Genomic DNA, 26,783 nt, shown 5'->3' on the forward strand with positions numbered 1-26,783 from the left:
CGCTGCTAGCTGGTGAAAATTTTGCATCCCGCTACAAATGTCCGCTATTTCTCGCAAGGTTTTACTCCAGCTTCATAACTATTTACCAGTTTTATATATATAACCATGTATGGGTACACGGCATGCAGCGCAAAGCTAAATTGCATTCGAAGTCACAACCTCTTACAGCTAAGCTTGTGTACGTCTTAAATCCCCCCCCCCCCCCCCCACTTTTTTTTGTCGCAGGTGCGAGCCTCCGATATCACCTGACGGAATGGAAAAGGTGAATTGGGGAAGCCGACACACCCGAGGAGGTATAAAAACAATTTTTTTAAAACCTCTGACACATACGCACCACAGTGCAGTTTCTGCGTCGCTAAAACAGCCGCCCTGTGCGGTGTTCCACATGGTATGGGAATGCCCACACAATCCACCTCTACAACCAAGAGCACAGCACAACACTGCAGGGTGGGAAGCAGCTCTGTCCAGCTCGGATCCGAAGACCCTAGAGGCCCTCGTGAGACGAGCGAGGACAGCGGCCAGTGCCAATGGGATCCCGGACTAAGGAACCCACTCACCGACACTCCTTCCTCGGTCGCAAATAAATGTTTTATTCTCTCTCTTCTTGGACACACCTGTGGTCATGGGTTGAACCCTAAATGCGCCACGGGCATGGTAACGTTCAGTCAGGTTACACCATGGGCAGTACCAGTGCCTCCTCTGCAACTGACTGAACCAGGAGACACTGGCAGGACACAGTCACCCAGTGCGGCGACGCCTTGTCTTGTCTTGTCTTGTCTCCTAGGAGATCTTGGCTCAACGCCACATGGGGAATTGGCCACACTGTACCTCATAATAGATCATTTTTTACAACGCTTGCTAAAAAAAAAATAAAGAGAAATTAGATAGGAACAATAATACGCCGGTGGGGCGACGGGCATGCGCGCCGGTGCTCTCAAAACGCAGCCGTTCTCGTCGGCAGCTCAGCTGCTTCTCGCTGCGGCAGTTGTGATTATACAAATCTGAGGATCATCGCTGTGACCTGTCTAAAATGGTTCCTGCATTGCAAAAAAAAAAAAATCTACAGAAACGGTATTGACGAGCCTCGTCGTTGCAATTCACTGTTCGATCATTGATATTTTTAATAATAAATTCGTTCATTTCCGTGAGATGGCGCCCCAACGCTCGCTGCGGCGGTGTGCGCAGTAACCGAGCATATGAGCCACAAAATAAAAGGCTCATGAAGCAAATCTTGTAACCATACAGAAGTCAATTCATCGGTCGAATTAAAAGGTCGCATTGGATGGAATGTTTCGCACTAGAAGACTTCTCTAAATTTCTTAACTCTCGATATGCTCCAGAAAATTTTGAAATCTGTGATGTTCTGACACCATGGCCACTGTGGCCGTTTTTTGACGGGGCGGCCAACACTCGAAGCCGCAGTTTCACGTCGCGTCTCGGCCTCTCGGCTGGGGCAGTATATTGTAAAAGTAAACTTGTAAAAGTTATTTACGAAATGACCATGCACGGACGGCTTTCTGCTCTCCCGTAGTGGAGTACATCGTACTCTAAATCGTTAACAACTTGTTCTAAACGCAAAAGTTATTAGCTTTCTGTACTACACGGGACGGCATTCTGCTCTCCCATAGTGGAGTACATCGTACTCTAAATCGTGAAAAACTTTATCTAAACACACACCAACCTTATATCGGTCATCCGACAACGGTACCATTATTCTCGAGAGTTTTAGCCAGCGTTTGGTAGTCCTTGGTTTTAGCAAGGGACGGTGCACTGCCCTACCTTGTACTCGATTGATTGATATGTGGGGTTTAACCACCCACAACCACCATATGATTATGAGAGACGCCGTAGTGGAGGGTTCCGGAAATTTCGACCATTTGGGGTTCTTTAACGTGCACCCAAATCTGAGCACACGGGCCTACAACATTTCCGCCTCCATCGGAAATGCAGCCGGGATTAGAACCCACGACCTGCGGGTCAGCAGCCGAGTACCTTAACCACTAGACCACCGCGGCGGGTTACTTTGTACTCGAAATTGTTACACTTTTTAAATATATACTCATTTAATCGCAATCCTTGTAACCAGTAGTGAAGTGGTTGTCTCTTTTCCGTATTCCCTTTTCCACATTCTTTTCCCTATTCGTATTTTCTTGGTTCTTGAGTGGGCACTACGGCTCTGAGTTCTCAATGGCTTCATGAAGTGACAGGTCTACGGGACGGCTTTCAGCTCTCCCATGGTAGATTACCTGGTATACTCTAAATCGTTACACATCTTTTTGAACATCTGTTTAATTATGGCTACTTTTGTACTTCCGTTTTGGCTAATATTTGCAAAAATTCGAATGGTTGCATCAATAGCGAAAAAAATTACAGCATATCCACGGAATGAATGATGATGAGCGGAGCGAAGCATCGGAAGGTTTTATTGGTAAACTGTGAATCGTCTGTCTGTCTCCCTGGAGCGCGCGGATGTACGCTTCGCCCCACTCATCATTCACACAGTAAATATGTTGTGAAAACCACTAACGTCATCTAGTTATATTATTCTCAACGACATATACATACAGCACCATCTACACAGCAATCCGCACTATTATATTTATTAATCACACTATGGTGCCTTTATGGTGTAATGGTTCCTGGGAATCGCAATTTGATCACACGGGGGAGTTCACGTTAACTCACTGGCCAATGCCAACGGATTTTAACTTTACTCCCCCTCACGACCCGCTCTCGACGGGAGACTGAGAGAGAAGGCGGGCGTGCGAGAGAGAGGGGTGCGCGCGCAGCTGCAGCGAGCGAGGAGAGCGGCGGAGCGAGCGAAGGGGGAGGGGGTATAAGGCGCGTTACTGACACCGATATCAGCGTCGCGTCCGTGGCTTATTCGGTAGAGCGTCGCGCTGCGGCCCGCCAAGTCCTCTTTCTTTTAAAGATAGAGAGAAGACTGCGGACGCCGCCGACGGCGGTGGATGGTTTGGGGTCGCTTATAAAGTGTATTCACACTTAAAGAAATGAGTGCTATCCTGACGGCAGTGCAATGTAATGCACCGCCGCCATCTAATTCAACCTATAGGAGGATTCCACAACTTCAATTTATCGATGGCATCGTGTGATGTTATGCTAGCTTCGTTCCTCACGTGAAACAAGCACACTTCGAACGCCGCTGTGCATGGCGGGATATGTCCCGGGCCGGCAATGTGTACGTATATGAGCCTTGACACGGCCGACCACGGCCGACCACGGCGTTTCAAAATTATGTTAAACTGAAGAAAATTAATCATGCCGTCCAAATCTAGGCAAGGAAAGACTGCGCATGGTAAGCCACACCCACTACTTCCTTTCTATTTTCATGTTACCGTCCCATTCATTTCTGTCCCACTGCGGTGGTCTAGTGGCTAAGGTACTCGGCTGCAGACGCGCAGGTCGCGGGATCGAATCCCGGCAGCGGTGGCTGCATTTTCGATGGAGGCATGCTGTAGGCCAGTGTGCTCAAATTCGGGTGCACGTTAAAGAGCCCCAGAGGGCAGAAATTTGTGGAGTCCTTCGCTACGGCGTCTCTCATAATCATGTGGTAGTTTAAGGATGGTAAGTTAAATCCCACATATCAATCAATCAGTCACATTGCAGTGCAACTGCTTCCTTGCGCAAAGCGCGCGCGAATGACTAGGAACTTTCTAGATACTGTTTATTTGAGCCTTCTGATCAGATTCGGTGCTCAACACGAACGTGATAGTTCTGCCGCTAGCGATAACGCAGGAATCTTGTATGATACTTGTATAAAAGCCGACGCGCTTCATCGCTTATCAGTTTTAACGACGGCCCACGCCCTGCTCGCCGATATCAGTGTACACATTGTGTGCTGTAGTTTGAGTTAGTTTCACTGCAATAGCAATTATGGACACTCTCGACTGAATTTCACCGCCGGCGTCGTGAGGGCGTCAGCGTCATGCACCGTATATGTATACGTATCTATATATATGAAAACGCAAGTAAGAAAACAATCCCAGAAGGACTCCGGCGTGCGGAATCGAACGTGAGACGTCCGCGTCGTGAAGGCGATGCGTTAACCACTGAGCCACCGAAGGGTACTCCTTCAGCGTTGAAACGGCAAGCTATTCATATCTACCAGTCACCACTGTTGACGGACATCTCGGTGGAAGGAGGGTACTACCGTGTTTTCAGCATTATCAGCAAGATGGCGCAGTGAGCGTGCGGCGGCTCGCCCACACAATTCACCTCTACAACGCAGAGCACAGCACAACACTGTAGGGTGGGAGGCAGCTCTGTCCAGCTCGGATACGAAGACCCAAGAGGCCCTCGTGAGACGAGCAAGGACAGCGGCCCGTGCCAATGGGATCCCGGACTAAGGATCCCACTCACCGACACTATTTCCTCGGTCGCAAATAAATGTTTATTCTCTCTCTCTCATCTCTCCCGACGTGTACTTTGGCCCGCGTAGAGAGTAAGGGGGTGTACGCTCGATCGCGTGCCCTCATCCTGCAGTGGGCATAATCGTACGTCCTGGCTAGCGTATGGGTTCCGTAGGAACAATTCTGTTGTAGTCATCGGGCGCACAAAGGTCACTGCAATTGTTGCACAGCTTCCGTTTGCGAAAAGGGCGCGCTTTTCAGACACAGCGAAGTAACAACTGAGACGCCTATTCGCGTTCATCTGTACCTGTGTGTACGTTTCGTGCGTCATTTATGCGTGAGAAAAGCGGGGCACGTTTCGATCTGGTTGCCATTCTGCGCATGACCTTTCAATTTGTTGCTATCGCGTTCGTTTCCTTCGCCTTTGCGGCAAAGCTGTGATTTTTTATCTTGGATAAGTCAACCGCTGCCTTCGTCAACGTCATGGCGTCGTGACTACACATACAGCTGAACAGCCGCGCTCCACTGTGGCTTATCCAGCGAAATCTTCGCCTACAAGTCGATCTGCAAATATACAAGGCACACTGCTTAACTCCTGCCAGGAAAACGCGAGATTTTGACGTGTCGCTCTGGGGCACTATCAGTGTAATGCCCCCACGAAAGAGTTTATGCACCCACGAAACCAATCTCCGTGCAAACTGAGACCAAGTTTTTATTTGCTTTAACAAATAGGCATCAATCATAGCGTCTGGTCGAGGTGTCCTCTTGCAACTGCTGCGCTTCGACTCAATGCAGGCCCATCCGACGCTTCAAATCACCATCCGTCTGCATCAGTATCACCGCAAATGTTATCACAGAACCAGTCCCCTGAAGAAAAAAAAAGTCTGTAAGAATTTGTCCATCCAAAAGGTATGTCAGTGTTATAATGCCTGAAATCGTTCGTTTTGCTTCACGCGTTTTAATAAGTCCAACGTATATCAGATAGAATTGCAAAACGTTGGTATTTAGCCGGTGCCTGGAAGTCCTTCGATTGGGAGGCCTATATACTTTACGAATTGTCAAGCTTCTCTGGAATGTTGTAGGCCCGTGTACTCAGATTTGGGTGCACGTTAAAGAACCCCAGGTGGTCTAAATTTCCGGAGCCCTCCACTACGGCGTCTCTCATAATCATATAGTGGTTTTGGGACGTTAAACCCCACATATCAATCAATCAGCTTCTCTGGAGAGTGTAAAAAAAAATCTAAAGCTTGATGGCGGGTCTTTTAAGCGATAAAGAAGTTGAATTCCTGAAAGTCATGCACAGGCGATGAACAGATTTAAGTATTTTTTGTTTTTTTTTTCTTTTGCTCATAATTATTTCTCTTTGCGAATGTGTCGTTTGTAATAAACCTCAGTTGAGAGTCAGCATTGTCCATGCGTACTTCTTTGAGTGTTTCGTCCTGCATTCAGCGCTGTGCGATACCATGTGCTATTAATCGGATGTGCTGCTGTGAAGTCGCCGCGCGACTTCACAGTGTTCAATGAAAGCGCAGGTTTGTACCGGTATAGAAGTAAAGAAACACGTCTAATGACTGAGACATGGTATATCGATAATTGTGGTTGCGCAGGTGTGAGCCAACCGTCGATTAACTTGCGCCGAGCAAAAAAATGGCAGTTCTTACGCACAGTGGGAATTGATGATGTGCAAAGCACCAATGAGGAAGGTTGATATGTCACTTTCAAATTACCACAAAGTTACGAGGTGGAGGTAAATTATGCCGTACACGACTTCCGTGTCATGATTATCATGTTTGGATGTGTCGTTTATCTTCTATTCACGTCCCGTGATGCCAAATTTAGTACATGTGGAGCTAGCGAAACGGTCGCGAGCACGCTATGAGCGTGGTATGTTGTCATGTTGTTACATGACACGCGTCTCATGATTATCATGTTTACACCAGTCATATACCTTCGTCATTTCATGACGTCACGTAACACCTAATTTGGTGTATGCGGAGCTAGCGAAACGGTCGCAAGCGCGTCATGAGTGCGACATGTAGTCATGCTGTTACATGACACGCACGTCGTGATTATCATGTGTGGATGTGTCATTTACCTGTGTCGTCCGTTCGCGTCACATAATATCGAATTTGGTTCATGTGAAGCTTGCGAAACGGCCGCAAGCGCATCATGAGCGCAGCATGCAGTCATGTTGTATCATGACACGCATCTCATGTTTATCATGTTCGCACCAGTCTCATACCTTGGTCATCCATTCACGTCCCGTAATACCGAATTTTGTATAAGTGAAGCTAGCAAACGGCCGCCAGAGCATCATGTGCGTGGTACGTAGTCATGTTCTCACATGACGCGCATGTCATAATTTTCATGTTAGGGTCTGTCGCTTGTGTTTTCCATGCAATCATGTCATACCATACCAGCTTTGCAACATGTTATGTGAACGAAACCACCGCAAGAGCAACAAGACCATGAAATTCAAATCATTATTTTCATGTTATGGCTAGTCAAGTGCGCTCGTCATACAGTCATGTTATGCCATACCAAGTTTGGTATCGATAACATTATCCAAACGTCCAGGAGAGCTAAAAGTTGTAGGTGGCCAGATAGATAGATAGATAGATAGATAGATAGATAGATAGATAGATAGATAGATAGATAGATAGATAGATATATATGCTCAAAGTCGCCGACGTTCGCTGAGAAATGCTTCGCATTTAAAATCAGATACATTCACAATCGTCTTTCTCGTAGACCACCACGTGTGCCAGATTGATAGGTTCGCATAGAACACGGCCATGCGCAGATAGGTCTTCGTGCCTTCTTTCTTTTTTTCCGCCGATCTGCGTAACTTCAGTTGTTGATAAGCGTTTGGTGGTGTCCCGACTTGCATCTTATGTCCGTGTTTGCACGCCCTGATGCATTTGAATACCTGCGCAATAATCACTTCTGTTCCTAAGGCTAGCATAGGGCTCCAGTAGAAATAACCTTTGTCAAATCAAGATTTAGAACGAAGACGTACCGAAACTACCGCTGTGCCGAGGATTTTCGACGGCCTCCCGGCGTGTTTGTCCACATATAAAAAAAAAAGGCCTAGAGCTCGTCCGCATACCAAAGCGTCGCCGGGAAACGTCAGCTGAGCTGGATACCGTCGAGGCTACCGTGCATAACGACGCAGTTGAGGAAGGTGAGCACACTGGCCGCTTCTTTGTCGTTGCATGGCCTTCGAGATCGCGGGCGCACGGCGTCCGCGTGCCCGCCATCTCGGAGGTCATGGTCGTTGCATGCCAATAATGCAGAAGTTCGATGAGTGAAATGCTCGCCGTCACTCGTCGCGGTGGTCTGCTGGTCATGGTGCTTGACTGCTGACCTTCGCAGGTCGCGGGTTCGAATCGCGGACACGGCGGGGGTCCGTGTACTGAAGATGAGGTGCACGTTAAAGAAACTGTGATGGTCGAAATTTCCGGAGTCCTCAACTACGGCGTCTCTCGTGATCATAGCGTGATTTTGGGACGTTAAACCTCGTCAAAGCATATAAATGCCAGTCGTTTTCTTTTACACGGGTACTGAGTCGACCAAAAGTGTAGGTGACATGCCGAACAGACGGAGCTACATGCAGCCCCACACAGCTTCGAAATTTCAAAGCACACATTCGTTGCTTGGAACAGAGACTTCAGCGCTGCCAATTAAAGTATGCTAAAAAAAACGGCGCAAGAGAGGATGCACCAAAACAACTATAAAAAAAAGAAACTTGCACAAGCTTTATAGCCCGAAAACTTAATTTTCGGTCAATGTGTCACGAGTACAAGTTTTTTTTTCTTTTTTGCGTCGCGTGTTGATCCCGCTGGCGCAGGGCGCAGCCGGTCATTTCTGACGTTTAATGATGCTTGTATGGTTTTCGCCTTTACAGTGAAAACAATAAAAATAGAAAGATACACAGCATGAGTAAACTACCCAGCATAATAAAGAAGCGCTGCGAAAGTAGTACATTGCTTGAGCAATCGAACTTTAAACGCGGTACGACGCCGCGGTGATACATCAATCGCAAAAAAATAAAATAAAAATAAAACCAAGAATCAGCGAAAAGTGAGGGTGCTTCTAGCAGTTGACTCTGTCCCTACACCAAACTTTCGCCGAATCTTCATGGCCAGTAAAAGTATTGAAGGACTCTGGGGGATACTGCATCGTGGAAGCGTAGAATAGCGCTAGCTTGTAGGCGTCAAAACATGGGAATTGCGTAACGAGTGGCTGTTTTAAAGGTCGATCCGGGACTACCCTGCATCATTCCCAAACACTCCGACATATTTTATCATTGTCGCCAGCAGAAACATTAATAAAGTGAGCAGCTTTGTAGGTTCGCGTGTTGCCTTACATACGCGAAGTGGGCGCCTCGCTGATTCGTAAAAAGAAGAAATAAAGCATAGTGGGCGCTTAGCTGATTCGTTATTTGTATCGGGAAGCTTCAATGGTCTGACCGCTTGCTCATCTAGCATTTTCTTTAATTCCAAGTTTTGCTTTTAAACTAAGTTCCTAGCTTTGTTTTAGTTTCACACTGCAGCACTTTACTTTAGTGACGCTCTGCAACACTTTTCCGGGTAGTCGTGAAATGGATTCACTAAAAGAAAAGCTTATTGCTTCATGAATTCACCGGGGAAACATTTTTTTTAGAATCCGTCCCGTAAAAGTGGAGTTACAGATTTTTGTCGGACGCTGCAATTGCGTCCTCTCTTCCCTGGTCTAAGGTCCCTAGATAAAACACACCTGGTCCTGACGAAAGCGCTGAAAGCTAAGCAGGGTTGGATGACTCTAATCCGTCCCGTAAAAGTGGAGTTACAGATATTTATCGGACGCTGCAATTGCGTTCTCTCTTCCCTGGTCTAAGGTCCCTAGATAAAACACACCTGGTCCTGACGAAAGCGCTGAAAGCTAAGCAGGGATGGATGACTCTAATCAGTCCCGTAAAAGTGGAGTTACAGATATTTGTCGGACGCTGCAATTGCGTTCTCTCTTCCCTGGTCTAAGGTCCCTAGATAAAACACACCTGGTCCTGACGAAAGCGCTGAAAGCTAAGCAGGGATGGATGACTCTAATCCGTCCCGTAAAAGTGGAGTTACAGATATTTGTCGGACGCTGCAATTGCGTTCTCTCTTCCCTGGTCTAAGGTCCCTAGATAAAACACACCTGGTCCTGACGAAAGCGCTGAAAGCTAAGCAGGGATGGATGACTCTAATCAGTCCCGTAAAAGTGGAGTTGCAGATATTTGTCGGACGCTGCAATTGCGTTCTCTCTTCCCTGGTCTAAGGTCCCTAGATAAAACACACCTGGTCCTGACGAAAGCGCTGAAAGCTAAGCAGGGATGGATGACTCTGGTATTGTATTACGGGCAAAGAAAAATGTCACGCGTGTTTTTTTACCTTCAGCACTTTTTCTGTCACATAATACCTTGAGTAATATATACTTGTGTAAGTGTTTCTACAGCGCAGGTCATTCGAAATGTGGCTACAAAGATGTGTGCCTTTTCGCAGCACGCGTAGAGCATAAATTCTTAATTATGTCGTTTAGAAACCGGCGTCTTCACAACCACGCAACAATTTCATAAATCCCACAAACGTTCAGTAACAGTTCAATGTAGCATTTGAAATAGTTCACCGTTGAACAGGTCTGCACCCCTTACTCGGCTGCTGACCCGCTGCTCGCGGCATCGAGTCCCGGCTGCGGCGGCTGCATTTTCGATGGAGACGAAAATGCTGTAGGCCGGTGTGCTCAGACTTGGGAGCACGTTAAAGAACCCCGGGTGGTCGAAATTTCCGGAGCCCTCCTCATAATAATATGGTGGTTTTGGGACGCTAAACCCCACATATCAATCAGGTCTGTTCCTCTTCTAAGGGCGCTTTTTTTTTAAAAGTTAGGCGAATAAGATATCACAGCATCGCCCATGAAAGTAACATACCGACGAGGCAAAAAAAAGTATTGGCGTGAAGTTGGCGTGTTACTTTGATATGCGTTATCTTGTGAATAACTGTTTCTTTGTTGTGAACCACAACTATTTCGTGGGAGAAGGGTAACAGCCCATGCTATACAAAGCCACGTCTGCTTACATACATCTTTGAACAAGAATGCGCACCTGATGAATATTACTGGGCCCTCACCTGTTCGCAATGTGAAATGGGATTTTATGTAACCGCTTGTGACATTATGGGATTTTTTTACCATTATGTGACTTACTCTAAGAAGAAGACCCCGGTCAAGGCGAAAGAAGCTGGCACCGGTCAAGCACATTTCCTCGGGTTCGATGGTACTGTGAAGATATCGTATCTGCGTGAAAGAAAACGCCGCTGAATATATACAACTACATCTCGATGGAGGTCGTCGGAGCTCGTGGCTTACCTGTTGCACATACTCTTTCGATGAACGAATCATGGCTACTGATTTGGTGGTGTTCTTTAGCTTCTTTGCCTGAAAGACATGATTCGCGCATCATTTATTTCGTCAACAATGATAATTCCACGCTAAATAAATGACAAAAAATAGTGTGACCTCCGCAATCGAAAAATTCTGTTATTCAGTTGTGAGGCTTTTATTACGCAGCTCTCAAACAAACGCTTATAGCCACTTTTAAGCACATCGCTTTAGATTTCGTGACGTGGTATTCCAATGTGGCATTTCATCAACACTATCTATTTTTTTAAAATTCACTCACGCTTTGATGCTTCCAACAAGACGGCTTAACGAATGCAACTCACAAAGACAATTTTGCGCTAATTGACACATAGTCAGTGATCTGATATAAAACTTGCATTTGACGAAGCACGTAATTTCTATAGTATCAAATATACTCAGTATTAGTGATACTACGGTTGAAGGTAAAACACCTGAAGGCACTGCGCCGACAAAAGTAAAAGTTTGAAAAGAAAAGAAAAAAACGCAGAGAAAAGACGTTTTGGCTCCGACACGAAGCCTTGTTCACAGTGAAACGAAAACTGCTTTACACATGTTTTCATTTCAATGGGAACAAGGCTTCCTTGTGGGAGCCCAAACATCTTTTCTCTCTGTTTTTTTTTCTTTTAAAACTTTACTTTGGTCGGCGCAGTGCCTCCAGGTTTTTTTACCTTCAACCATGTATCATCCCGACCAGACGGGCTTCCGTCAAACTTTACTTCATAAGGGATATTAGGGCAGTGAACACTACAGTATTCACTACTCCTTTCGAATAAACAATATTCGACCATTTTTTTTCTTTTTCGCCGAAATGAATTGAATGGTGAACACTTAGACTGTTAATCGGCTATGCACTGAGTGACGTTTTGAGAACATTCGAGAACCTCAATTTCCTTCCGAAACTAAGCGCAGACATCTGGGCCATTTTGAAAAGCCCAAAGGGCGTAGTTCAGCTCAGTGGTCCTGATTACACTAACCAATCGCAGCGTGCGCGACTTCGTAAAGTCCTCCAATACCAACCTATATTACTTACTTGTTTCGCGAGGTCTTGGCTCACAAAAGCCATTTCGACCAAGCAGAGACCGCAATAGAGCGTGTACACGATGGGCAACCAAAGCTCCGATTCAGTGACGTCCATAGTGAAGGACCTGTACACGTTGAGGCAGAGCAAAGCCAGCAGACTGGTGGAGGAGGCCGCGATTGCTGGACCGCAAATCTTGTCCAGCTTCGCCTTGAGGGCCTTAATCTTACACACATTCACGCGAACCGCGGCGATCTCGGAAGCCGAGTTGAGCTGCGCGCAGTGAGCTACCTGGTTCGAGCAGTTCGCTTCGAGTCTGAGCAACTCGGACTCGAGGTATCGAAGCAGAACTTCCGAGCAGCGAGTCGTGATCACGTGTACCGTGGAGTCGTACAAGAAGAACGCCATTGCGCAGCAAAGTGCACCCGTTACAACCACAGCCCGCCAAGGAGCGGACGTCGGGGGCAGCTTTTTCAGGCCGTCCGCGAGGGCGATGATGAACGCACCGACGAAAGACGCGAAGAGCATGGCCCGAACGACGGCATCGAACAGGCGTCGACCACGGTCGAGCCTCCTCTTAACCGCGGCCGAAAATGAGGTGGACGTCTCGAACGCCGTCGCGCCCTTCAAAAACTCGAGCAGACCTTGAGAGCCGAGGCAGAAGGACACGTAGTTGACGCACACCTTCGCCACAGTGATGGCGTAAGAAACGAACCTCAAGTGTCGGGGAAACGTCTTGTGCACGTCGACGGACCTGGAGATGGACGTCAGTGCGACGACCTGGTAACCGAGAAATGCGGAAAAGCAGAGCGCCGCGTACGCGGTGTATGGACTCTTCCAAGTGGCGACGGCGTTCTCCAGCGTCTCGATGCTCAGGTTGCTTACGAAAAAGCACCCGAAAAAGCGGGTTAGTCTGCTGTACCACAACAATCGAGCCACCATCAAGGAGCACTTGGCCTTCTTGGAATTGGAAGCTGTCGTTTCCTTGACGGGGACGACAAAGTCGACCCTCGTTGTTCTGGTTTGTTGCGTTGTTCGGTTACCTTCGCTTATACGGGGCCGGTGTTTCAACGGCCTCGTCAGTCTTGCTCGAACTGCCGCAACAACCCTGCGAAGGAGAACCGATTTATGAGGCATCGGACGAGCAGTATATCTGTCGCACCTCTCGGTACCTTCGGTGGTATCTTTTGACCCTTCTTTCGTACAAAACTCTTCATTACCTGAATGACGACTTTCCTCATGTTTTTTCTTCGTGATGGCGCAGTCTAATGGCTTCCGAACTGACATTAGCCAGGCTTTCAAAAAAAAAAAAAACTATGAAACCTTTACCGGAATATGCGCGTTTAATATGTACATCCAGTTAGATGATCTAGCATCGTCCACTACCTAAAGATATTTTGTTACTTCTTAGCCTAACTTAAGAACAGTGAAAACTAATCAAGCAACAGCTCGGCTCGCATTGGGATATCATTCGTTTTGCAGGAAGAGTCATAAGGTGGACATTATCGGAGCGTAACGATGTCTTAACCACTTTTGCACCATGCCACCTTACCGCATGTTAGACGCTCGCAGTAATTCCCAGGACGCGTGCACCTGGCTTCGTTCTTTACTGTGACAGCACAGGACGGCAGCGTTCACGTCAACGAATGAACAATTTTTTTTCTGCGGCACTCGCTTCAAGGTCAAGATCATCAGCGAAGTTACGATCGATTCAGTCGATCCTCTCATTTTCATGTAACCTTGAATTAGGTGGGTGTGCACGAAGCGTTGCGTACAACAAAAAGGAATCGACGATCGTGTGTGCCTGTGGTCATAAGGCCAAAGTGCGTGTTGCGCTATAATCGGAGAAATGTGCTTATGAAAACCGAACGCGGAAAGGGAGGAGGTTTTTGATGAACAGAAACGTTTGCCGCAAAGGGATATTTTCGACCCACCTTCGTGCAGTCGTTTCACACGCTACTTGAATACGTAAAGAGTTGATGGGACATTCGGATGGGGCGCGAGTTATGGGACATTGTTTGCCTATTTATTGCAAATGCTATGCACCAGAAACACAGAGAGAGAGAAAGTGTGAGAGAGGTAAGAGAAAAACCCTTTCCGGCACATAATTTTAAGCAATGCTACAGTTGCGCCTCGACTAGAAATGCCGTATTTTCTAAATTCTTTCGTTATGAAACACCTAGCACCAACGGTCCTTCCATTATACAGGTGCTATGCTGATTAACCTCATTATTTCCACCTTCATGTTTCTGTGACCACCGAAATCCGCAGCATGCTGTTTATAATGCTACGTATATAGCTGACATATCAGCGATCAGAAGACAACGAAGTGGACCGGCTTGCGCACTGCGCGTGTTGTGCCTTTTCTTGATGGGTGTCAATACACTGGCAAACAGTAACGTCTCGTCTCATTTTACGTAACAATGCGACTACACCAATTCACTGCCCGAATTGAAAGAAAAATACACGGCTGATTTCTCCATCATAACAGTCATTATAGCACGAAAGTGGAAAGTGCCTTCATAGAGGTAGTTGAGCGTTTATTGTGCACTGATTCGCCGCAAGTGGGAAACAATCCGATGCTATGAAATTTGAATGTCGTGCGACTAATAGAAAGCAGCTCAAAGCTTGCAGCACGCTACTCAATACACTAAAAACGCACGAAAAGAACACACATGACGAGCGCGATTGAGCAACTGTCGCAGTTGTTACTTCTTCGTGCTTGAACATTACCTCCGAAATGGCGGGTGCGCGGCCGTGCGCTCGCCATCTCGGAGGTTATGGTTTGAACAGTGCGCCCCCCTCGCAAACGCGGCTGCTGCAGCGAGCGAAGTGACCTTCACGCGCTCTGATACTACAACGCAAACTTTAGGTGAAGGCAGAAGACTAAAATCCACCTCCATCACGAGATAAGCGCGCGCATACGGCGATCGTGCCCTTTAGGGCAAAGTGCAAGTGCGGAGGCTTCCGTGCGTAGCAATGAGCGAGGCGAAAACCTTTAAATTGCACCCTTCGCGCCATCTCACTGGCGATAACGAGATAAAGTGCTTCCAAGCTCTGCGTACCGGGGACGGTAAGTGTAATATATAAATAGCACACCGTTAGCATGGTGTGGCTTGCGGGCTTTGTGGCCGAGTCGTTTCGTGCCGCACATTGTGGAGCGAAGGTTCGTAGCTTTGACTGCCTGCGACGGATCTTTTTCAACTAGTTCTTCTTTTCTTCGTCTGTCAGTGTACACTTTACAACGTCATATCCGTGACATGAATCAGTCAGCGATGTCTTGGTGGACTTCTGCATAATACTTTGCTGTTAAAAAAAAATGAAGCACTATTTCTGTATACTGGGTAACGTTCCCGTAGCGTACTTTAAATATTACAGTCATTGATGTAGTGAAAAAAAGTGTTGGCGTTCGCGAATTTCCACAGGGCCACTGACGTGTCCCATTGTTCAGTACTGCACTTATCGCGTAACAACAGGATAACGCGAATCTATGCAGGCTCCGAAACGTCAAAACTATTCTCGTCGACTCGTTAAAAGACCGCGCTTTCGTAAGTGCAACCCGCTACCCGACCATACGAGTTTTCGGCGAACTGTAAATATGTTACATAATGTGCATGCGTTCTATAAAACTGCGTCATTTACCGAAAAACAGCTACGTTGGCATAAATTAGGATCAACCATACAATTTAGCCGGTTTGAGCGTACATTAGCCGACATATTAGACAATCATGCTCCGAACAATTGTCACAATTATCTGTCACCTACCTATCAATAGCTACCAGTAGTCTTCATGATATGCATTTGAAAAGTGTCATCCTACAATCGCACGTAGTAGCCAAGGCAAGATACACATATTTCCAACCGTGCAAGAAGTCTCAATCACCTCGTGTTTTGGACGAGGTGATTGACACATGCTGAGTAAATTCGTGTAAATCTAATCACACAGGGTGATTTGATGCAGGAATTTTCGAGATTGTGTATAAGGCAAATAGGTCGTGTACATATACCTGTTTTGCACGCTGCTCCGCAGATCAATGTTCTGAGGCCTCTCGAATGTTATTGATCATATTCCTACAGCGGGACGCATGCAAGAAGAGAAAGACGTTTGTCCGAACTGTGATCTGGTCGATCCCTGGACTCTCGAATCCATCAGCTCCAGTAAATGAACGCAGCTATTTTTTATACAATGTAGAAAATAGATGGCGTTAGACAATTATTTCTGATGCCTTGGTCACGCCGTCAATTTTTGTGATGTGTGACGTCAGAACGTTATGATAATTCTTTGCATAAATCGTCTCCCGACGCCACAACACGTTTGCCACCGACGATCAAATTTCCCATTTGACAAGGCATCTGAGGCTTTCGCCTTAATAAACAGGCAATAAAAGGCTAAAATTGCCAGCAATGTAGTCGGTACGAAATGAGACTGCGCGACTCGCTTACTCGAAATACGTCTTATAGGCCACCGGTATGTGCAATCACGAAATATGAAAGATCTTGTTAAGTGCATCATTATGAGCAATAACTTTATCGTTAGCAGCGCTATAACGAACATAACACGTGATTAATTAGAGCGCGTTTTCTGAAGATTGTCGCAAGTATAGCGTAGTATATTATTCAACGCTATACGTGTGGCATGAAATGCTATGATGTGAACGTCAATATCGAATTGGGCTTCATGGTCGGTTTCGAAATTTCTTTTTTACTTGGCATTAAAAATTCATCATCATTTCGCGAACACCGCCACTCTATTCCACACGTTAATGGTCCTTTATGAAACGCTACATGCGTATCACGTATGAAATAGTAACGTGAAACTACTGGAAACAAGTGCTCGATCTAGCAGCCCACATGTCTTGCGGCCTAAGCGACCGTCACCCGAGACGACGCATGCACGTACAACTCTGCTCAGAAATAAGCTGGTGTAATTGACGAACTTGTAAACGTGCCGTTTGCATCAATGGACCAATAAGATGACTACCCAGGAGCAGGAGGAGAGCGCATAGGGAAGAGCACCGTGAAATTTGTGTCATCTTCGCGCTTACTAAACACAGATAGAAAGACGGCGATGGGCTTAAGTACAATAAAGATATTGAAATGCCTTGCCCGTCTCACCAAAGTTTCGCTGGCCTCGCGAGTTAATCAATAATCGTACACGCAATGTGAGGTTCTACCATTTTTTTTCAGTGTGCTGACCCTGAGGATAGTTTTTTTTTTTCCGCCGAGTATAATTTTTAAGTGCGCGTGTCAGTGCACGCTGAAATACCAAAGTATGCGTACCATCAATGAAGAAAAATTAAGGACACTACAGGAAAACACATTTTGTGTATTTTTGATTTGAATAAGCACCAACTAGACCGACAGTTTATTCACCTCAATGCACGTACGGCTCATTTTTTTATTTTATTAAGGTTGCATAAAGGATTTACGAACTTCATATATATGGGCACAAAGGATTCGGCAAATACTCCAATTTAGTTTTTTTAAAAATTAACACTTCATCACAAGGATGATTTGAATATGAAAGTATACTTCAGTTTACTTGCAAAAAAATTAAGCGTCCGTGGATATTTTATTTATTATTTATTTATTTATTATACCCTCAAGGCCATGGGCATTGAAGAGGGGAGTGGGAGTAACAAGATGTACAAAACATAGAAAAAAACAGAGCATGTGTTTAAATAGAAAAAACATAGATTATCCTGATTATACAATATTAGCTAATGCTTGATGAAACAGGTGATTAACGCGTATGGAAACAACATCGGCGGGAAGGTGGTTCCACTCTCGGGATGTTTTTGGAATGAAAGACTCAGCAAAATATTTAGTGTTAGATGAAACAACTCCAACTTTATGATTATGGTCAATTCGACATGATATGTACTGAGGTTGTGAAAGCAGTTCAGCATGGAGAGAAGCATGGTAATAAATCTTATGAAATAAAGTTAGGCGAAAAATGCGACGTCGTGATGCTAAGGATGGGAGGTCAATACTACTTTTCATTGCCGTTACACTTGCCGTTCTGTTGTAATTTGATAGTATGAAACGGGCTGAATTATTCTGAACAAGTTCAAGTGCGGTGAGTAAGTTGTCGTGGCAAGGATCCCATACTGGTGTTGCATACTCTAGTTTGGATCTGATTAGTGTTTTGTATAGAAGAAGTTTTAAAGAAGACGGGGCTGAAAAAAAGTTTCGACGTAAATAACCTAGCATGCGGTTTGCCTTGTTAATAATGTATTCGATGTGTTTCGTCCAAGTTAAATTGTTGGTAATATGAACACCTAAGTACTTGTAAGAGGAAACGATTTCAAGTGGTGTATTGTTCAGGTAATATATAGGCATACAACTAGTAGTTCTCGATACACGCATTACTTTACATTTAGTGACATTAAGTTCCATTAACCATTCTTTGCACCAGTTGCTTACACTATTTAGATCTGACTGGAGAGAGTAGGAGTCGTTGTCAGCAGTTATTTCGCGAAAAATTACGCAGTCGTCGGCAAACAAATGAACATTAGAGGATATAAGAGAAGGCAGATCGTTAATGTAAATAAGAAACAAAAGAGGTCCAAGAACAGATCCCTGGGGGACACCAGAGGAAACCTGGCTGAATGAAGAGTTATGATTATTAGCTGAAACAAATTGCGAGCGATTTTCAAGGAAACATACAATCCACTTCATTATGGTGTCATCGAGTTGGAGTTTGCTTAGTTTGTGTAATAGCAGCTTGTGGCATACCTTGTCAAAGGCTTTAGAAAAGTCTAAATAAACACAGTCAGCTTTTGATGATTGGTCTAAAATGCGATGCAGCTTGTGAGTAAAGGATATTAACTGTGTTTCGCATGAGAGCGATTTGCGAAAACCGTGCTGTGCAGATGTAAAAAACGAATTTGATTCAAGGAAATTGACTAGATGTGAGAATATGATATGTTCCAGTAATTTACAGCAGGTACTGGTTAAAGATATAGGGCGGTAATTTGCGGGGGATGTTTTTTGGCCAGATTTGAAGAGTGGAACCACCTTACCTATTTTCCATTGTATTGGTAGCGTAGATGTGTCAAGTGACTGCTGGAATATTTTTGTTAAAATAATAGAACTAAATGAACTTGTATTCTTCAAAAACTTCGAGTCTATTAAATCGTAACCTGGAGAAGAATGGTATTTAAGTCCAGCAATCAACTTAGCCACACCTGGCGCTTCGATACAGATGGAGGACATTACAGGAAAATTATATGTCTGCACGCTAGGAGCATTAACTGTGGAAGGAACAGAAAAGTTTTTCGTGAAACTTTTCTGAAAATTTAGTAGTCGCAGTTTGATATTTTACTTGCCATATTTGTGCACCCCCACAAGAGCAGAAATACTTGAAATGCTCTTCCGTAGTAGGGTATGTAGAACTCTGAATCGTCACGGACCGCCACACACTTTTTCATTTATTCTCTTTTTTTTTTCTTGATGCGGCGTGAGGCTCAAGGGACGGCTTTCAGCTCTCCCCATAGTAGAGTACCGAGTACTATAAATTGTAAACCACTTTTTCTAAACACACTTGCCAAAGGGTGGGCAGCTTTTTTGCCCCTTTCGAAGAAAGCGTACATCATCCTTATCGATAAGAAAACGTAATTTCCACCAGTTATTTTTCTTTTTAATCATGTAATGACTAATTAAAGCATGACTCATAATAACTCGTGTTTTACGGGTCAAAACCAAAATATGATTTGGGATGCACAGCGTGATTGGAGCCGTACAAGCGAAACCATCTGGTGTTCCTTAGTGTGCACTCACATCGTGCAGCACACGGGACCCTGTAATTTTGCCGTCACCGAAATTTGACCACCGTGATGCTGATCGAACCCGTCACATTCGGGTCAGCAGCTCAGTACCGTTATTGTTACACCACTGATGTGGTCGTTGACTGACGAAAACAGGCGACGTAGACAGCGGTCACTCTTTTTTTTTCACTTTTGGTTTAACAGTGGGGGGTCTGGGGCCATGGGAACATGTAAATTGTATTTCCAACCAACCGCTTATTCACTCTTGATGGGGTTTTCTCATATTGTGAGAAAATTGCTACCCGAAGTCTGCAGGACGCTTACACAAAGTACTGGAACATTCCAAAGCAAGTTTGGTATAAAGTTCCAAACCTTGCTTAATTCGATGAGCAAGATACCCTCATTACGCATTACTTGACACGGTAGCTAGTGTGTCCGCTAGCGTGAGCACAAGGGGGGAGTGAAGAATGCATTTTAAAGCGAGACAAGACTGTTCGCCCGTCCCTCCGTCTGTCTGTCACATAAGACGATAGCCGTATATAAGGAAATACGTACATGGAATTAAGTTTTAATTTCGCTGCTCGGTTTCGAACCCGGGCCCTTACTCTCCGTAAGCGAGTGTCTCGAACAAAGAGCTTTCCTCGGCTGCAGCCACTACCCTTTACGGATTCATGCTGGCAACACATGAAAGTACAGTCCTCCTCAAAAGTTCCCAGACCACGCTTCCATGGAAATACATGGTATAGTGGCCTGGGAACATTTGACCCCCCTTTGTATGTGGCCCACATGAATGCGTTGTACCCACGGTGCAGATCGAATGCACCAAGATAGCAGCGAGTTCAATTTAGTGGATGCGTAATAAAACCCATCCGCTGGACATGTAAAAAGGGCAAGGACTGCAAGCTTCAGGAAAATCCAAACTTTTCAAAGTTTTGATGTTAGCACGAGTTTTGGTGGTTGATTGAACAGTGTTCCAGACGATGTCCCATTGCAAGCGCACGACTGGTAAAGGCGTCCGCCATGGTGGACGCCATGGCTATGGCGCTATGTTGTGGGCCTGAAGGTTGCGGGTTCGATTTTGACCGCGGCGGTCGCATTTCGGTGAAGGTGACACAAGATGGTCGAAATATTTTCGGAGCCCTCCACTGCGGTGTTTCTCATAATCGTATCGTGGTTTTGGGACGTGATATCCTGGTCGCTGTTATTATTATTATTATTATTATTATTATTATTATTATTATTATTATTATTATTATTATTATTATTATTATTATTATTATTATTATTATTATTATTATTATTATTATATGTGGGGTTGAACGTCCCTAAACCACCACATCGTCGAAATGTACTGGCGCCTTGACTGTGGCATGTAGTCATGTTCTCACATGAAATGCACCTCACGATTATCATGTTTGCACCAGTCACATACATTGATCATCCATTGGCGTCACGGGATACCAAATTTGGCATGTGTGAAGCTAGCGACACGGCCGCGAGCGCATCATCAGTGTGGCATGTAGTCATGTTGTTACATGACACGCATGTCGTGATTATCATGTTTGAATGCGTCTTTTACCTATGTCATCCGTTCGCGTCGCATAATACCGAGGTTGGTACATGTGAAGCTAGCGAAACGGCTGCGAGCGCATCATGAGCGTAGCATGTAGTCATGTTACATAAAACGCATCTTATGACTACCATGTTTGCACCAGTCACATGCCTTCCTCATTCATTCACGTACTGTAATACCAAATTTGGTATATGTGACGCTAGCGAAACGACCGCGTCATGTCGGTATATGACACGCATGTCATGATTTTCATGTTGGGGTCTGTTGCTTGTGTTCGCCATGCAATCAAGCCATACCATATCAGTTTTGAAACATGCCATATGAAGAATACCACCGCAAGAGCTACAGGACCATGAAATGTAAATCATGACATTCGTGACATACGTGTAATTATTTTCATGTTATCACAAGTCAAATATGTTCTTCATACAGTCATGTTATGCCATACCAAGTTTGGTATCGATACCATTATTGAAACGGCCAGCAGAGCTAAAAGTCGTGGATGGATGGATGGATTGATGGATGGATATGGATGGATGGATGGATATGGATGGATGGATGGATACGTTCGAGGGCACCCATGTTCGCTAAGAAATGCTTTGCATTTAAATTTAAGGCAAGACAGGCAATAGCACTTAATCACACGAAAAGGGAGATAACACAACGTGTATTTATTTTAGACCAGAGGTAATTTAAATTAGTAACAATTTGAGGGTCACCGCACAATTGGCCAGCGAGCGCCCAGTTACAGACCCTTGATGACTTCGGGTTTCGTCTACCAATGAGTCGGAATAGCATAGGTGGGCAAAAGGAGCGTTAGAAAATAGCCCGCCGATTTTCTACAGTTTTCTTCCGTCATTTGGGAAAGTGTATTCAAATAAAAGTTCTTTTGAACTACATAAAAATTTCAAAATATCGCCATGAACATTACGCACGTTCTTTTTATCTGAGAAGCTAACAAGACCCTTTCCTTAGCCTTGAAAAAAAAAGTGAAAATGTCCTTTCAGTTTCGACGTTACGAGCTGGTATATGAGGTGACCGTTTTTGAGGGCACAGCACTTGCAATCTTGAAACCGTTGGTTGATCACCGTTCGAAGCTTCCGATGGTACCGAATATAAAAGGCACTCCTAGCCTAAGTCATCCTACGTAGCCTGCTTGGTCGACCTGGTTTTATGATCGAATTCTGCTGCCTAGTCAAGCAGCATTACCTATAACCAACATCATAACACGTAATGAAAAAAAAAGACGTTATATTTATTTCATCGTTTTTTCGAACGACTGCAAGATCGTTAAAATGCTTGGAATGGTGCCTTTTCAATGCCTGCTATGAATTCCTCACCAAACAAGGAGCAAGTTCAATCAGGAGGAGCACTGAAGAATGAATGCATGAATCCATCCATGAATCAATTTATCGATCAATGAATGAATACATCGATCAATGGATTTATCAATGAATAATGAACGAATCATATGAATCAATCGATAAAAGAAAGTTACGTATTCGCCATGCTTATGGACTCTCACGCTGTCAAGCAGAAACGCGGGAGAGACATGTATAAAATCAATGCCTCACACATCGTACAGCTTTCGATTTGAGGGGAAGTGGCTTCGGTAGTTTTCTACAAGATATCGGGACTGACAGAGGTGCCGACCAGTAAAAAAAAAAAAAAATATGGTTTCAGCCTAATATAGCCCAGTGCAGCTAGCGTAATAATGTCCAGGTATATTATGGTACTACGCATACGACTACTGGAGAGTTACTGACAGCTGTCTCTAATAGTGTGTACGAATGTTGTGCGTTGTCTATACAGTGAATGGAGATGACTTAAAACATCTTCCTCTACAACGAGACCGCGCTAGGCTACCTTCAATGTGTTCTTAGAAAAAGTGGTTACCGATTTAGAGTACATGGTATTCTCTTATGGGAGAGCATGAAGTCAACGGAAAGCACAAGAACGGGTTGCTTGTTGGATCATGGAGATGCCTTTGTCCTGCAGTCGGCGTAGTCAGGCTGATGATATGTATGTATGTATGTATGTATGTATGTATGTATGTATGTATGTATGTATGTATGTATGTATGTATGTATGTATGTATGTATGTATGTATGTATGTATGTATGTATGTATGTATGTATGTATGTATGTATGTATGTATGTATGTATGTATGTATGTATGTATGTATGTATGTATGTATGTATGTATGTATGTATGTATGTATGTATGTATGTATGTATGTATGTATGTATGTATGTATGTATGTATGTATGTATGTATGTATGTATGTATGTATGTATGTATGTATGTATGTATGTATGTATGTATGTATGTATGTATGTATGTATGTATGTATGCAATGTTCATAAGCCCTGACGAAGGCCAGTCCACCGGTCAAATCGTCGGAAAATAATATTAAGACAGCCGCTGAGTTGTCTCTTCTCTTCCTGTTTACGTGCGTGCGTGCGCACCTCAGCAGCTGCACCTTGCTGTGACGAGCTTTTAAACCCTGCCTTTAAAATGCTTATTATTTTTTTACGAGAGCTAGGAAAAAACACAAACGTGCTGTTGTAAATGTGGGACACTGTGGGTATACACACGCCAGCTGCAGAAACGGGTATACATGATAACGAAGAGGGGACATGTGGCGGCCCACGGTGCAATAACTTTTATTTCTAGAATTGTTTTACGCTTGAATTTAATGCATGTGCTTTGTACCGGCGCTGTCTAACTGCAGCTGCAGTGCAGAGTAGACCTGTTGATCACGTAGCTTCGGAAGATGGCTGTTCTAAAGTACAAGGTATGCGCCTAACTTCATCGTTAAAGGACATCCGTACATAGGCGGTTTTAAAGTTCTCTCTCTGTTATAGGTAATTTTGAACAGTGATAATTGTAGCAGTTCAAAAAAGTATGCGTGAGTATCGCTGCCCGTGTACTAAGCTGCCGTTAGATCAACCTGGCGTTCCGGCTCGAAGCCAGAGGTATTAAGCTGGCTCAAGATGGTAGACACAGCGACCATAGCAGTGCACGCACGGGGGTCACACGGAGAGGAAAGGGGGGTGCCTCTCCTTCCGCCCCCGCTACACATTGGGGCATGCACCATGTCTGCCCCAATATGTTTAATTAGTCGGACCTGTTCTGCCCTTTCACTCAATACAAGGTAAGGACTGTAATGGCGTTTGACGGCAATAGCGACTGATGATTACTGACGTTGCATTCCAGTGACTGTTTTATCCCTCACCATTATCCTTGAAAAGGCGGGAAGCAAAGGCACGTCGACGCTTGGTTTTTCTATTTCGCAAACAGTGGCTGCACCTGTTGCCCTTCAAGTAAAGAGGAGATCATTTCGTTCGGGCGGGGCTGGCCTGCAATGCGTGTTTATATCCACGAAGCAGCGTCAACGTTTTTCGCGTCATAGGGCAAGCAAACTACGCTTATTACGAATTTGATTGAGAGAACAGGAGTAGAGGTGTAGTACAGGGAGAAGTGGGAGGCAGATCACTCAGAGCGGGGTCACCCGAACTGCCACTCGAATGCGGAGTGCTAACGGAGAGTAGGTGAGAGAGTGACGAGTGGGGAGACCATGTGATCCAAACATTCTAAGCCCACCACGTCGTGTCGCGAATGGCAGACAGAAATTGGGTCTTTTTTTTTTCTTTCTACAAGAACCACTATATGTATTCCAAGCGCCAACATTCTCTGAGGGGCCGCAGCAAAATACTCGTGAAATTCGTGAGTCACATGTTTTATATTATCCCGATTCGCAGTATGTTTGTGCAACGACGCATTCGGCAGACGTCCAGCTGTCACCGTCGCCACCCGCACGAAAGAGTGGGGTGGAACTACACATGCTTGTTGCCATTTCCACCACCTTCGTCGGCTTGAAAAAAAAACAACAACTTGGAAACAGGGACGTTCAAAGGTCACGTGACTCTCCTTGACTGCGCCTACTGAACAGCACCTAGACACCGACTACTCAACAGCACCTAGAATTTTTAGAGTGTGTTGGCCTACTCCGCTTTTCAGGCGAGAGCAAACTACTCCTGGCTGCTCTCGGCGCAGCAAAAGCAATCTCGCTCTGCTCTTAGCCCTGCTCGACGACTGAAACACGCCGGCTCTGAAGAGAGCACTTCCAGCGTGCTTTCGAGTGCTTCTGCTCTTCCAACGGATTCCGCCATTAAACACGCCGTTTTCAGAAGCGAGTAGCTGCCGCTATATAAGCTAACTGCAAGGCAGGAAAGCTAGCTTTATAATTATAAAAAGGGATGAATCACAGCTGGTTGATTCTAAGGGCAATAAATTACAATTACTTCTTGAAAAGTAATGAAATGATTTTGAGGTTAGCATATCAATAGGTCTTCAATCATTCATGCAGTAACTCGGTTGTACTTTACTTACAGCTTATAACAGATGAAATATTATATTCCTTGTACCGAAGGATCATATGGGACTGGGTCTCGTAGCGAGTTCCTTGAACGTGCTTAGTTAGCCGACAATGTGAGAGACGGTAGCCTGCAGCGTCTCCGTCCTATTAACATTATTGAGTCGTGATCTAGCTTGCATTTTCCCCCTTTCAGATCCAGCTACACAGCCACCTGACCACCGGCATGCGTCAGGAGACCATTTGGGAGCTGGCACAGTTAAGTAACAGTTCAACGAAATGCATGTTCATGGAAATGGAAGCGAGCTTACGGCGGGTTCATAGGGAGACTTGTCCTAATTTCAATACGTGTACTTTAGAGCGCTACATGCAAGCCGAGTGCCTGGGGCACTCATGATTGGCATTTGCCCTCTGAAGTTGTACAGTATATATAAGCGCTCTATCCAATACTACGCGTATAGGCGAGCGCGGGTGCATGGAGGGGCGGGGGCAATGTTTCACTTAGTGGCCCGAGAACAACGGGGATTTATAGGCTAATGCGCTATTTTGCCCTCCCCCACAGCCTCACTCCATAGAGTAAAACAATCCTCATGACTATTACTCTGAGTCACCTGCAAGCGTGGACGTAATAAGAAGCGGAATTATATTTTAACCTCAGATTACCAGACCACTGACTCCTTTTATACTGACGCGCGTATGTGCCAGTGGTGAAGACAACGAAGCAGCGCGAGTGTCTTTGGCCGAGGGCAAAAGACGAAGAAGTCGTTGCAGTCTGTTTAGCCCTCCCATTCGCTAGCCTGGGGTTGAATTTCACTATAGAAAACATACTTTCCTTCGGTGCTTGCGATCTGGGCTTCAGCCACGAGAACGTTTTTTACGCAGTTTGCAAGTACCTGAATGAAAGTAAAAGAATTAAGTTTTTAATTGCGTGATTATTAATCATGCAAAGAAAATAATTCCAAAGAACACAAGAGCATTGTTTAACCATGCTGATTCCTACTCAAGGTAATGAATAGTTGTCTTATCTGCACGAGTGACAAGCAACTATTCACTCCTTTCATTCTGACTAGGGTGTCTTCTTTTTTCTTTCTTTTTTCTGGTGGGTGGTTTCGATATTAAAAAAAAAGCTTACTTAATTAAGTCATCGATTCTTGGCCAATCCCCCTGAGTGGGTACGAGCCATGTATGTGGATTCATCATCATCATCATCTTCATAATCTGTTTCCTGCGATCGAT

At 45.0% G+C, this 26,783-nt stretch overlaps 2 protein-coding genes across 4 annotated transcripts in view; one reads left to right on the top strand and one right to left on the bottom strand.

Annotated features, from left to right (window-relative positions):
• Positions 1 to 5,058: 5,058 nt before the first annotated feature.
• On the bottom strand, positions 5,059 to 13,067 carry LOC142774206 (uncharacterized). Its single transcript, XM_075874600.1, has 6 exons — positions 13,047 to 13,067; positions 12,870 to 12,934; positions 11,839 to 12,706; positions 10,755 to 10,823; positions 10,593 to 10,682; positions 5,059 to 5,237 (listed from the first exon to the last, which is right to left on the bottom strand). Exons 1-6 carry the CDS (start codon positions 13,065 to 13,067, stop codon positions 5,157 to 5,159), a joined length of 1,194 nt encoding a protein of 397 aa, XP_075730715.1. The 3' UTR covers positions 5,059 to 5,156.
• Positions 7,220 to 26,783, top strand: part of LOC119187260 (adenosine deaminase) — a 41,180-nt gene continuing 21,616 nt past the window's right edge. The window contains exons 1-2 of one of the 3 annotated variants that reach the window (XM_075875384.1): positions 7,220 to 7,554; positions 25,744 to 25,805. In XM_075875384.1, coding sequence (XP_075731499.1) covers positions 25,774 to 25,805 — 32 coding nt within the window. In that variant the 5' untranslated portion in view covers positions 7,220 to 7,554; positions 25,744 to 25,773. Of the gene's footprint in view, positions 7,555 to 23,857; positions 23,967 to 25,743; positions 25,806 to 26,783 lie in introns of those variants that run through there. The other 2 variants (XM_075875385.1, XM_075875383.1) reach the window with 2 other exon arrangements.

This window comes from Rhipicephalus microplus, chromosome 10, assembly GCF_043290135.1.
Source record: "Rhipicephalus microplus isolate Deutch F79 chromosome 10, USDA_Rmic, whole genome shotgun sequence".
Classification (NCBI taxonomy): Eukaryota; Metazoa; Arthropoda; class Arachnida; order Ixodida; family Ixodidae; genus Rhipicephalus; species Rhipicephalus microplus.

Coding starts and splice junctions, on each gene's coding strand:
- LOC142774206 (XM_075874600.1), bottom strand. CDS start 13,067: ATGAGGAAAGTCGTCATTCAG. Junction 10,824..11,838: donor GCCAAGACCTCGCGAAACAA/GTAAGTAATATA, acceptor CATGTCTTTCAG/GCAAAGAAGCTAAAGAACAC. Junction 5,238..10,592: donor ACCGGGGTCTTCTTCTTAGA/GTAAGTCACATA, acceptor TTTTTTCTTCAG/GGGACTGGTTCTGTGATAAC.